The sequence below is a fragment of the Arachis hypogaea genome, chromosome 14 (assembly GCF_003086295.3).
Source record: "Arachis hypogaea cultivar Tifrunner chromosome 14, arahy.Tifrunner.gnm2.J5K5, whole genome shotgun sequence".
NCBI classification, from domain to species: Eukaryota; Viridiplantae; Streptophyta; class Magnoliopsida; order Fabales; family Fabaceae; genus Arachis; species Arachis hypogaea.
Genome location: NC_092049.1, coordinates 137,781,707 through 137,796,543, shown reverse-complemented (window position 1 = coordinate 137,796,543; position 14,837 = coordinate 137,781,707). Strand labels below are relative to the sequence as shown.

Genomic DNA, 14,837 nt, shown 5'->3' with positions numbered 1-14,837 from the left:
TATTTAACAAAATTTTTATCTAATAATTTTTATTAACTTTATATAAAAATAAATACACGTAAATTTGTGAGTTTTTACAAATCTGCAATACTTAATAAATAAAATTGTGAGATTCCTATTATTTGGACACAGTCCAAAATCCAAATTGAACGGAATTATTATAGTGTCTGAGAATTTCTTCTACTTAGTTGCTAAGTTTCAACAACTAATTAACACATATACCTAACTTTTCTATTGTCCTAAAGCTGAAACATCACCAACCACCACGAAAATGCAGCACCAAACTCAACTTAAGAAGTCTTCACACGTTCTTCCCACTTTTGTGTTTATTTTTGTTTAAAGTTATTACATCTCTCTCTGCCTCTCTTTGAAATATCATTATTCTCTGTTGTTCCTGCTGTGTCATTTTCATATTGCAATGGAGGCCAAGATTTTAAGAGCTTCTATCTCACAACCTACTCTTCCTTTTGTCTCTGATTCTTCTTCTTCAGCATCTCTTGTTCCTTCTTGCAAGTTATCATGTTTTCCCTCCAACCAAACCTCATCATGTTTTTCCAAAAAGCATGGTGGCCTTTCCCTCAAGGCATTTGCCACATCAACTGGGTGAGTTATTATGTATAGTACATACCCTTTAATTTGTTCATATGTTATTTGGATTTTGGAATCCATTTCATGCATGTTTGTTTCATTCATTGTGCCTTGATTGCTGATCTGTCATGTTAACAAGTCATTAGTAATTATGTATTGAAATAATCTTAAATGTAGTTACAATTGTGCATGGAATCATTTAAACTCTTAGACCCTGTTTGTAACTCCAAACCATCATTCTTCTTAAAGTTTTATGCACATGCCCCTCACTTTAATCTCCTTTTTTTGTTCTTATCAAATTTTTAATAAGATAAGAGTATTTGTTGTCTCTAGATTTGTGCCAGCAGAAAAAAGGGTTGATGGGAGTGAAAAACTGATCCTAGATAACATAAGACACACTTTGATTCGTCAAGAGGATAGCATAATCTTTAGCCTTTTGGAGAGAGCACAATACTTGTACAATGCAGATACATATGACCCTAATGCCTTCTCAATGGATGGATTTCATGGCTCATTGGTGGAACACATGCTTAGGGAAACTGAGAAGCTTCATGCTAAGGTATGCAATAATTTAGCATGAGAGTAATTAACTTTATACATTAATTGTGTATATAATTTAACTATGATGTATAGATAGTGTTTTATACTGTCATCTTATCATGTCTTTCATAATTGCATGACCATTCAATGGAAGCAGTGATTGAAAATTAGTTATTTTTGCTAGTATAACGTAACATTATGTGATAATACGCGCATTTTTCGTTACATTGAAGGTAGGGAGATACAAGAGTCCTGATGAACATCCTTTCTTTCCTGATGATCTTCCTGAATCAATTTTACCACCTATGCAATACCCTCAGGTAAGGATTATGTATGTGTTAGAAAATATCAAATAGTGAAGTTTAATTTTTGGATAGAACTATATATGATTTAGTTGTTGAACAAATTTAGTTCTGAATGTAAATTCAAACCAACATAAGCTTCTATTAAGTGTTTGTTCACTGAATAGGTACTGCATCCCATTGCCAATTCAATTAACATAAATGAAAAAGTGTGGAACATGTACTTCAGAGATCTTATCCCAAGATTAGTTAAAGAAGGAAATGATGGCAATTATGGATCCACTTCTGTTTGTGATACACTTTGCTTGCAGGTGAGTGAGTAACTTATAGCTGATATAATAAACCATTGCATGATTCTGGAGTTAACATTTATCATGTGTTATTTTGAAATGTTAATTGTTTCTCTGCCTCAGAAGTTTTGAGATTGTAATAAGCTAATTGTTCATAACATTGAAGACTTGAGATTTATTTGTGTTGTTACTGCAGGCTCTCTCCAAGAGAATCCATTATGGGAAGTTTGTAGCAGAGGCAAAGTTTCAAGCTTCTCCTGATGCATATAAAGATGCCATTAAAGCGCAGGTACAAATTCTATATATGCAATTCTTCTTTATCTTTCTTAGGGAAATAGTACAATCCTATCTTTCTTGTGTCAATGTTAAATCCGCTTTTAATATTGTTAATGTTGCAAGTGTGAAAAGTAGTAAAATTAGTCCGACATCGAAGAAAGTAAGGAAGAGTGAGAAGTTTATAAGATGAAAAACCTATTAATTTGATATTTTAAACGTAAATTCTACTTAAATTAAATCTAAATTTGTCTAACGAAAAATTCTTACGTACTCTTAGAACACATTTAATACCAATAAGGTGTGCATAACTTATATACACAACTTTGATTTTCTTTTTCTTTTTTTATTTTCTCCCTAAAAAATCAACTTTGTTTTGTGTTATTGGGTTTGTAGGACAAGGATAGGTTAATGGAAATGCTGACATATACCGAAGTTGAAGAGGTAATTAAAAGGAGAGTAGAGATGAAAGCCAAAACTTATGGACAAGAGGTGGCTATAAATGATGCAAAGGAGCATCAAGTTGAGGCAGTATACAAAATAGTTCCAAGCTTAGTTGCTGAGTTATATGGTGATTGGATCATGCCATTGACAAAAGAAGTTCAAGTTGCATATCTATTGAGGAGGCTGGATTGATTATGGTGTGTCTTTAAGAAGAATCCTCTCATTGATTTTCACATGCATTTTTTTTTTTGGTTTAATTTGTGATATTGTTGAGTTTAATTGTGAAAATTAAACTAAAATATGATGTAAAAAAAATGGTTGTAAGATAAATTATATTATGAAAAATCATGTAAATAATGAAAAACTAGATTTAAATTCGGGCATTGTGCAAAACTAAAATTAATTAATTTTTATACCTAAGAAACTATTTACTAAAAAATCTAAAAAATTAATATTAAAAATAAATAAAATTGTAAAGACATTATACATTCTAGTATTTGAAGAATTTATTACCCAATACATATGTTTAGTAAACGTAAATATTATAGTGTAAAAATAAAACTATTAGATGTAATACAAATACGAATATAATATTTCAATATTAAAAATAATATTCATGAATCATGATATTTTACTTTTTTAACATTATTATTATGATTAAATAATATTGAAAATTATAAATGACTTAAAATAAAGATGATATTTTAAACGACAAAGATGATATATAATTGATAAACATAATTAAATTAAAAATAACAAAAAAAACTTAAAAATATTATAAACATTTCATATATTACAGTATTTTAGAATTTCATCACTCAACCTATATTATACTTTTAATCATTAAGCTAATATATATATATATATATATATATATATATATATATATATATATATATATATATATATATATATATATATATATATATATATATATATATTCAAAATGACTAGCATTAATTTGATCTACTTCGTGCCTTTTTCCTTTTGAGGAATATTTGAAAGCAATACATGCATGTGAGGCGTAAACGGTATGAATTTCATATTTGTCATTTTTGTCAGATGAGTATCTTTTAATATTAGAAGGTTAATATTTTTAGTACATACAAGTAAAGGATTGACTAATTTTAATTTAAATGTAGGACAAAAATAAAAAATATTATATAAACTTTTTCTAGAGAGGAATTTTATTGAGTTTATAATAACATTACAAATCAAATATTGAATGTTAGAGGATATAACATTTAATCATGTGTGTTGATGTGTAATAAGAATATTAAAAGATATCTCTGTGATGACTCATCTTTCATTAAATAAAAAGTGTTATACTATTTTATTAGTTAGATAAATTTTATTTTTTATTTTATTATATTTTATATAAATAGTTGAGAATTAAAATGATAATCTATTAATCAAATTAACTTATTTTTTAAACTTAAAAAAATATATATATAAAAACTTGTAAGCTATTATTTTATTTATCGATTATATTTTCAATACACATAAAATCAGTCACAATATATAAATACATATTTGATATTTCATAAAAAAAAAGTTATTTTATTATTATAAACAAGTTTTGGTTATTGGTCAACCAGAAATTTAATCTTTCCATTATATCAAATTTGATTATTTTAATACATAATTATTTAATAAAAAGAATATGTGAATTAATATTTATAAATATATAGTTTTTTTTTATATTTTTTGTTTATTTATTATCTTTAATAATAATTCATTTTCTTAAGAGTATTATACTCTCGTCTCTATTATATTTTATATAAATAATTGATTTTAAAAAGTATTGCACTCTTAATTTTGCTTGGAGCACGCCGGTCAATCTTTTTTTTTAAAATAAACAAGTGAATAAACAAGTTTTTTAGATATAAGTAAATGAATTTTTATTAAAAAATTTATTAATACAATTGACATGATACTTATCCCCTTTCTTAAAATTACACAATTAAGATGAATAAACATAAATAAAACTAATATTATTTAAATATTTAAATTAGGAAGGATTAATTTTTTTATTTTTTAAATATCTTTCTTTTGCATGTATATATTTAAATAAAAAGAAAATATTATTCCTATTTAAAAAATAATTAAATACTTATTAAACTATTATATTAATTAAACTTAATTTATTATTATATACATTTAATAAAAAGATAAAATTAATTTTTGGTAAAGAAAAGACAAAATTAATAAACATGTAACATATTATTGGTAATAGCATTGTACTAGAACAGATATAAACGGGCTGTTCTTCTTTCTTTCAACTTTTTACAAAGTGGACTTTAAGCTGAGTATTCAAGATAAACACCAAACCCTACCAATATTTTCGATCTCACTCACTTATTACATCAAAAACATCAAATTTATCAATCAAATTCCAAATCATTTTCCATTTCTTACGGGAAAGAAAAAAAAAAAAACACCTTAAATGTCCACACCGCGCCAATTTAGCCATCTCGACCAATCATTATCTTTAAAAGACTAAAATTGATGGTATGCCATACAAAAGATTAATAAAAAGATATGTATGAGACTAACTATAAGCTAATAAAATAAAAAAAATTAGTAAACAATTTTATATTTTTTTTAACACAATATATTTGTTAAAATTTTTAGTTGAGCAGGACATAATTAAACTGTGTTTACTAAAATCGAGTGAAAAAAATTGTATTAAAAATTTGTATATCTCTGAAGGTAGTTATGATAAATATAATATAGAAAAAGTCTATGTGACCAGTAATTTTTGTGTTTTTTAGCCAGCACTTAACCATCAAAACAAAAGTAAGTGATTTTCCATCATTAGATGTAATTTCACACCATTAAAAACACTATTGATGGCCAATTAATGGTTACAAAACACCAAAATTGCTAACCCCTAGCATTTCTCTAGAATATATATTTGTATAATAAAAAAATGGTCATAGTTCTTTCTAAAGAGTTCATTAATAAGAATAATAAAACTTCTTTATTTATGAGTAAAGGGTGTTCTCTTATATAGTAACTTAGTTGATTTTAATAGTTAATTCATATTTTCATGAAAATCTTAAAAACATTCCTCATTATCTATGAAGAACAAAAATTTCGAACAGAAAATTCTGACGTAAGTGCCAACATAAAACTTAGTGAATAATTCTTTTTATAATATTACATCATTTTTATTATGTGCTAATTGAATAAAATTTGGATGATAGACTTTGTGTATGAATTTTTATGATGAATTTGTTAATTGAATAAAATTTGGTGAATAGATCTCTAAATTTGTTTTGGTGAATAAAATTTGGTGACTAAAATTTTGAGTATCACGGTAGAATTTGGCTTGCTATCTAATGATTTACTTATTTTAGAAGAATATGTGCATAATGCATGAAAGGCTTTCTACCAGCTATGACATGAAAGTATTATGATGATGTAGTTATGTATTTGTTGAGATACAAATTTTTGAATGCTGGAATAACAAAGAATTATGTGTGAATCTTTAATTCTTATATATTTTTTTTTAAATAAATTTGTTCCGTACACACATGCCTGCATAATTTTATGTTCTCCAGAGCTGAGTTGTATATGAAAAATTTAACTAATAATTTTTAATTTGAGATTTGTGTCTCAAAAATGATCAGCACAATATGAATTGTTTGTAGTTGATCTATACGAACATTTTCAATATTGTTATGGCCATTTCAACCATGATTATTACAACGTGACTAACTCTTACAAAAATTTTATTTTGGAATGTAATATGAAAATTGGTAATTGATGTAATTTTATTGATGATGCTTTATGAATTTCTGAATTCCTATTAAAAGAACACATAATGACGAATATGTGTATTCCTAAATATCTAAATACTATGATCATAATATTTATTCTTAGCACAAACGGTTTAGATGATAATAGATGAGTATAAGGTTGCAATTATTTAATCACACTAATAATTAAATTAATACACAAATTTAATAATATCTATTCTTACACAAACTCACAAATAAGTTCCATTAAAAAAAAATAATAAAATATTAATGATTTTTGTATTTATTATTAATATAAAAATATACTGAAATTTCTAGTTAGACTAGATGGACTTTTTTTTTTTAAATAATAATTCAATAAATAAATTATAAAAAAAGTCACTGATAAGAATTTTATTCATAATGGTGGAAAAAAACAATTTTTTTAAATAATAACCAAATATTTTAAAATATTAATCTCCATGTTATTCACTCAAAAACTTTAGTTCAGAAATTATTATTTTTCTTTTAAAATTTGTATTTGTGGTCATTGAACATCTCCAACAAAAAAGAAGAAGAAACATTAATATGTAAATAAAAAATATTGACAATTATGTGCAAAAAATAGATTTAAATTTGTAAAAAAATGAACAGAAAATCATTAATGTGAAAAGAAGAAGAAATTATATGATAAAACATAATATTCATATACTGGTGTCGCACTTCTCTTGTGCCACCATCTAAATTGACATCGTTGTCTCTAATAAAATCTGCGTGCTCCATATAAATTCTAAGAGGTTTTAAGTTTCTATTGTCTTGTTATTTAAGAGATTAATTATTTTTTTGATATTTAAATTAGTTATTAATATAATTTTAAATGACACAATAAAAAATAAGAATATAACGTTATTGTAATAAAAAAGAGATACAATATTATTGGGAGACCACTTTGATAAAGATACTAAAAATGTCTTTCGTTTAAAGACGTTTACATGTGTCATGATATTATTGGACATTTTTATTAAATCGATTAATAATTTATTTTTTAATAAATCAGAACAAAATCGTTTATTATAACAATAATAAACCCAATTGTCCGCACTATAATTATTAGACTAGATTTGATCTGACCAATTTACACAATCTAAATCGAATCATGTTTAAATTTTTTGATAAAAAGATAAATATATTTCTGATTTTTGTTTTGAAAAAAAAAAATTTATGATCTAGTGGATTATGTAAATTGATCAGTTCGACCAGATTTAATAACAATTGGGTTTATCGTTATTATTATAAAAAAATCAGTTTTATTCTAAGTTGTTAAAAAATTCAAAAATAATCAATTTATTAATACGTCCAATAATAATAAGATACATAAATTTTTTTATAAAAAGATGTTTTAAACATGTTTATTGGAGCATCCTCCATATTATTGATGTTGCAATAATAAGTTAACGATGCTTTTGCAAAATAAAAATTTAATTGTATTAGACAAAGATTATAAATAATTAACGTAAATGCCACCTAACATTTATTTTAATAATATGTGTTGATGTAATAAGAATATTAAAAGATATCCTTGTGATGGCTCATCTTTGAATACTTTTCATTAAATAAAAATTGTTAAACTTTTTTATTAGTTAGATAAATTTTATTTTTTATTTTATTATATTCTATATAAATAGTTGAGCATTAAAATGATAATCTATTAATCAAATTAACTTATTTTTAAAAATTAAAAAAATGAAAACTTGTAAGTTGTAAGCTATTATTTTATTTATCGATTATATTTTTTATACACATAAAATAATCACAGTATATAAATACATATTTGATATTTCATAAAAAAAATTATTATATTATTATAAACAAATTTTTGTTATTGGTCAATTAGAAATTTAATTTTTCTATTATATCAAATTTGATTATTTTAATACATAATTTTTTAATTAAAAAAATGTGTGAATTAATATTTATAAATATATACAGTTTTTTTATATTTTTCGTTTATTTATTATCTTTAATAATAATTCATTTTTTTAAGAGTGTTATACTCTCATTTTTATTATATTTTATATAAATAATTGATTTTAAAAAGTATTGCACTTTTAATTTTTCTTGAAGCATGTGCCAGTCAATCTTTTAAAAAAAATAAACAAGTGAATACATAAGTTTTTTAGATATAAGTAAATAAATTTTTAATAAAAAATTAATTAATACAAGTGACATGATACTTATCCCATGTCTTAAAATTACACTATTAATATGGATAAACATAAATAAAATTAATATTATTTAAATATTTAAATTAGGAAGGATTAATTTTTTATATTTTTTAAATATCTTTGTTTTGCATGTATATATTCAAATAAAAAGAAAATATTATTCCTATTTAAAAAATAATTAAATACTTATTGAACTATTATATTAATTAAACTTAATTTATTATTATTATATACATTTAATAAATAAAAAGACAAAATTAATTTTTGGTAAGGAAAAGACAAAATTAATAAACATGTAACGTCTAACAGATATTCTAAATTCTTACAGAGATATAAACGGGGCACTAATTTTGTTGCCAAGGAAGAGGAAGTTGTAAAAAGAAAGTAAATCATTACACACAAAAAAATAATAATAAAATAATATGTTGTCCCATTAATCTTAGTTCTTTTTTCTTTCAAGTTTCTACAAAGTGGACTTTGCGCTGAGTATTCAAGATAAACACCAAACCCACCAATATTTTCGATCTCACTCTCAATCTTATTACACCAAAAACATATCAAATTTATCAAAATCAAATTCCAAATCATTTCCCATTTCTTACAAGAGAAGAAAAAAGAAAAAGAAAAACACTTAAATGTCCACCACCGACGCCAATTCAGCGGCGGCGCCGCCGCCGCAGTCATCTCGGCCAACCATAACCCTCCCTCCTCGACCCTCCGCCGAGGCCTTCTTCTCCGGTGCCGGCGCTGGCATCAGTCCAGGCCCCATGACTCTTGTCTCTAGCTTCTTCTCCGATGGCGGCGGTTCTGACTCCGACTACCGCTCCTTCTCTCAGCTTCTCGCCGGCGCCATGGCGTCCCCGCTTGCCTTTGGCGGAGCTTCCAGGCCTCCCTTTCCGCCCCCCGAGAATCCCGGCGAGAATTCCGGTGAGGAAGGAGCGCAGAAGAGCTTAGGGTTCAAGCAGAGTAGGCCCATGAACTTGGTGGTTGCTCGTTCTCCAATGTTCACTATCCCTCCAGGGTTGAGTCCTTCTGGGTTTCTCAATTCGCCGGGGTTCTTTTCCCCTCAGGTAATTGATTCTGCGAAATTTTCCATTTCTGTAATAATTGAGTAATTTTATCTGTTTAATTACTTGAATTGGGTTTGGGTGTGGTTTTACGAGGTGCCTTTTCTGGATTTTGATGATTGAGTATGGGTATTTACTTAAAGTATCGATTTTTATGTGAAAGAGTGATTTGGTGATTCTGGGGCGTGTTAAGTGTTTTAATTGGTGTTAAAAGCTGATTTTTAGGAAAATCCTTGTGGATTCTCACAGTAATACTCTTCGACAATTCAGATTTGATATAAGCTTTAATTTTGCATAATGCTCGAAGTTCAATCCAGTTGTACGAGTGTTGCGTTAGTGTTGATGTTATTAGTGGACTGGTGTAGAGTAGTACTTGCTGAAACTGCATAGAAGTTTCGAGATTTTGTGGTTGCTTGTATGGGTGGTAATTGCTGTCGAGTTGTTTTAGTCCATGAAAATTCACTGGTTTTGTTCGTTGTAAGGTTCTTCTCTTTTCTTGGGATGCAGATTTGGGATTTAGTGTGAAACCAAATAGACAGAGTCTTTGGTATTGATGATGGGTTTGACAAAGTGATCGAATTTTGATGAGGGATGAGACTTTTTTGGATATTTTTAATACATATACTGTTTGTTAGTGGATTGACTTTTGGTTGCACTACCTTGATTTTTTCTTTGTAATTTGGATGGGATGATTAATCAACAAAGGTTTTGGGGATGATATTTGTGCTCTGAATGATAATCACTGCAAATCGCTCAATACAAAATGAACTGAGAATCTTCCAAATCTCTGTTGAAATTTGCAACCCAATGACCAGATCATGCATTATATTGTATCATGTGTTGGCCATGGTGCTGGGTATTTTTCTCAGTGTTATGTATGGATGTCATCTTCTTTCGCCCTGAGAATGGTGTATATACTGGTCTGAGGTTTTTATTATGTCTTCATTTTAATGTATACAGAGCCCCTTTGGGATGTCGCACCAACAAGCTTTAGCACAAGTTACTGCTCAAGCTGTGTTTGCTCAATCTCAAATGCATATGCAAGCTGACTATCAGGCGCCTGCAGTAACAGCTCCGACAGCTCCCGCAAATCTATCAGTAGAGCAGCCATCTTTTACTCAAAATGAAGCTTCGCAGCAACAAGTGGTACCATCTGTATCAGAACCCAGCAATGCTCAAGTGGAAACATCGGATATTTCGAACACTGATAATAAGAAATATCAACCATCTTCCATGGTCATTGACAAACCTGCAGATGATGGTTACAACTGGCGTAAGTATGGGCAGAAGCAGGTTAAGGGGAGCGAGTTTCCACGGAGCTACTACAAGTGTACACATTTGAATTGCCCTGTTAAGAAAAAGGTTGAGCGTGCCCCCGATGGTCACATAACTGAAATTATCTATAAAGGCCAGCATAACCATGAAAAGCCTCAGGCAAATAGGCGTGTAAAAGAAAATAATGATTCAAATGGAAATTCAAATGTTCCACCCAAGTCTGAGTTGACTTCTCAGGGTTGGGTTGGAAATGCAACTAAGGTTGCAGAAAGCATGCCTGATTGTTCGGTTCCTGAGAGTGACCAGACCTCCAATCAAGGGGCAAGTAGGTTACCTGGATCAAGTGAGAGTGAGGAAGTGGGTAATGTGGATAATAGGGAAGAGGGAGATGATGGTGAGCCTAACCCTAAGAGAAGGTAAGTTTCTCCTTGTTAATCCTTTATCATGCAACTTTGCATGTTTAAATTCTTCATTGTTTGCTAAAGTTCAGCCTTGCAGGAACACCGAGGTTGCGGTTTCTGAAGTACCTCTATCGCAGAAAACCGTTACAGAACCCAAAATCATCGTGCAAACAAGAAGTGAAGTTGATCTTTTGGATGATGGCTACAGGTGGCGAAAGTATGGTCAGAAAGTGGTAAAGGGAAATCCTCATCCAAGGTAAACACTTTAGTTTTTCATTGGGCACCTTTATTTCTTTTAAAAGCATATCTTTATCAGAAACTAAAAATGCATTGAAGTTTAAACTGAGTACTGTTTTGAGAAGTAATTGCATGGGGTTTGCTTGTATTAATATGTAAAGCTAATCAGATATACAAGAATACCTCACTAGATTTCTATTATTGTAGTCCTCCATGATATCATTGAAGATGAATTAATTAATTAGATCAACTGTATGAGGTGAATCAATGAACTACAGCATAAGAAGTTTGACTTATGAAAGTATATGAGCATTGGGAAGTGAATGTACTCATTGTTCACTTATAAGTTATAATTTATAAACTGGATGTTTAAAAATGTGGTTTAGTGTAGTAACTGGAGTTGTGCCAAGTGATTATTGCCGAAGAAATGAAGTAGAAGATCGGGTAGAGCAATAACCATTATTATATAAGATCTGCACATTATTAAATGCAATGGAACATCATAGATGTATATTAGTATGGTGACTGTGGTTTGGGTTTTTGATGTGGAAATCAGTGTGTCATAATTTCTTACTTGATTTATAATAACGAACCTCTCTAGCAAAGACCATGGGAGGTTAGCAGGGCCATATGCCCTTCCTCAAGGTAACTTTTTATAATAAAAAATTTTAACTTTTGAAGCTATGGGTGGTATAGTAAGTTGGTTTCTTTCCATGTTGTAAGAACAGTTTCAATTGAAACAGTCATTGTGATTAAGTTCTTTTTTAGATATGTTATAAGCTTTTCAGAGTTTAAATCTATAAGAGTTTTGGTTAAGTAACAACTCTGAACAAAGAATTTAACACAAGTGGGATTAGCAAATATATAAGACTAAGTAAAGTGGGTTAAATTTTCAGTAATTCTGTGCTCTGTCCCTGCTCTCTAGTATTATATTCTATAATCACTTGTAGTTGATTTTATTTGGCTTACATGTGATTGAAAATATACACATTCAGCATCTGGTGGGAAGAATTCTAGATTTTAAGCAAGTCTTATTTGTCATAATAAAACACTGGTGAGCTTAGTATAACATGTGGCTCGCGAGGGATTTTTCATAGGTTTCTGGAACCTCACCAGATGTCAATGTGACAAAGGCGTGATTTGCTACCCGAATACACACAAAATATAAAACATCTGTCTTTAAATGATTGAATGAAGATATGAAATATTGCTTTTTCTGTTCCGTTCTTGAAGCTGCTAGTAACTCTGATCTTGTGATTCCTTTTGGCTAATTGTTTTCTAAGATAAACTTGTGGAGCCTAGGTAAACTAGAAACATAAAGCTTAACTCATGAACTCGTAAATCGGTCTGGGGACCCAAATTTGTAAACAGGTTAACTTTGATAACCAGTTTCTTTTGTAATTTTCCACACATATTTCTTTTCTTTTAAGGTTTTAGACCTGTCTGATGCCAAATTTCTATGAACAGGAGTTACTACAAATGCACTAGTGCCGGATGCAATGTGCGAAAGCACGTTGAGAGAGCTTCGTCGGACCCCAAAGCCGTCATAACTACTTACGAGGGAAAACATAATCACGATGTACCTGCTGCTAGAAGCAGTAGCCACAACACAGCGAGTAACAATTCAGTGCCTCTGAAACCGCATAATCCGGTGCCACAGAAGCATCCTCTACTTAAAGACATGGATTTCGGAAGCAATGACCAAAGACCGGTACATCTGCGTTTAAAAGAAGAGCAAATCATAGTGTAAATTCTGGCGCCAATATCAGTTATGGAACAGAATTCACATGGTACATAATGAAGTTTTCTAGAAGTTGAAAGGATAAAGAGAAACTGAAGGTGTATTTAAAGTTGGAAATGGTTAGTTCATGTGTTTTGTTGTTTTGTTGTATCTTTTGTATGTAAGCAAACACCACCTTTTGTACATCTAAATTATGGAACTGTTACTGTATAAGATGATTTTCACACGTATGAAGATGCATTCCAGATTAATGCTATGGAGTATGGACATAATTGTAATTTCAAATTAGTAGACTGTTCCTGTTACTGTCTATTACATCCTTGTATAGGGCAGGCAGTTCTGGAGCAGAAATAAAATTATTGAAACTTGAAAAGGTTTGTGGCAGCATCACATTATTGAACTACTTTGTATTTTGTTGAATCTTAAAGAATTATTTTGCTTTATTTTGACCTTTTGTTGATTGATCTATGTGGATTCTGATAATGATATGCCGGGTTTGACTGTTGTCTTATTTGGGTCTCAGTTTGTAAAACAATAATCACTGAGATTTGATCAATGCACAAAATTAATATTATAATTGTACAAAATTAATAAAACAAAATATGAGTGAGAAAACAATGGAAATAAAATGATAACTTTTAAATTAAAAATTCAAACAATTTTTTAACAATTTCTTCCAACATCATTCAATATTAATTGACTTCACATTTTAAAATTTATTATTAGAAAATGATGTTAGTAGGAGAAAACATGATAATATATATATATATATATATATATATATATATATATATATATATATATATATATATATATAATTTAGTTATACAGGAAGGAAGTTGATCTGTTGATGTGCTAAATGATAATAAAATACTATAAATAAAATGTTATTATGTAATTGTACATTATTATTATTATTTAATGCTAAATCATACTAGAAGAACACATTAAATTCAATTATTTCATTTGTATGATTATAATCTTAGGTGTGAAAATTAATTATAGATTAAGAGTGAATGATTGTGTGAAAAATTGCATAATGATATTGTTATGTTTTAAAATTAAATTCTTGTAATAACATACAAACAAAAGCTTAACGGTGAAGATTAAAATGAATGGCTTGCTCATCTGTTTTTTTCAATTCCAATGAGTAAATTTTCATTTATTGCACTCTTTAAATTCTTGTTGCTCCCACTCCAGATTATATATCTTTTCTTTTGGATAAAGTACTTTCCTTGGGAATAACAAGCAATTTCGAATTTGGCTTTGTTCTTAAAAGTAAGAGAAGCACGTTCTAATTCCCTGAAAGAAAAAGGGAAAAAAATATATATAATTCTTATTATTTATTTTTTTAATTTAGATTTAGATTAGATAGACTTAAACTTCTACTCATTTTTTTAAATCTGACTGTAAAGTGAGAAAAGAGATACCTATGTCGCTAACTTTATTATTTTTAACCAAAGATGGTCAAAACATTAAAATTTTAAGTGGAAGCATAAAATATAAGACAATATGTCCAATGTAACAAAAATTTAAAATTATAAAAAGAATCAAAATATTTATTTTGGTCTCAAATCTCTATGAGACATCTTAATCTCTTTGTATAGATGTTGTATAGAGAGTCGAAAATTCATATCTTTACGAGAAATTGATAGTAAAAAATTATTAAATAATAATTTAATTAAATATATTAAATTATTTAATAATTTTT

At 28.3% G+C, this 14,837-nt stretch overlaps 2 protein-coding genes across 2 annotated transcripts; both read left to right on the top strand.

The window, feature by feature from the left end:
• Window positions 1–256: 256 nt before the first annotated feature.
• LOC112744517 (chorismate mutase 1, chloroplastic) lies at window positions 257–2,814 on the top strand. The gene is made up of 6 exons (XM_025794179.3): window positions 257–603; window positions 922–1,147; window positions 1,362–1,448; window positions 1,598–1,741; window positions 1,917–2,009; window positions 2,390–2,814. Exons 1-6 carry the CDS (start codon window positions 419–421, stop codon window positions 2,627–2,629), a joined length of 975 nt encoding a protein of 324 aa, XP_025649964.1. The 5' UTR covers window positions 257–418; the 3' UTR covers window positions 2,630–2,814.
• A 5,929-nt stretch (window positions 2,815–8,743) lies between these two features.
• LOC112744515 (probable WRKY transcription factor 3) lies at window positions 8,744–13,569 on the top strand. Its single transcript, XM_025794178.3, has 4 exons — window positions 8,744–9,475; window positions 10,433–11,163; window positions 11,246–11,404; window positions 12,853–13,569. The coding sequence occupies exons 1-4, from the start codon at window positions 9,041–9,043 to the stop codon at window positions 13,133–13,135; spliced, it is 1,608 nt and encodes a 535-aa protein (XP_025649963.1). The 5' UTR covers window positions 8,744–9,040; the 3' UTR covers window positions 13,136–13,569.
• The last annotated feature ends 1,268 nt before the right edge of the window (window positions 13,570–14,837 follow it).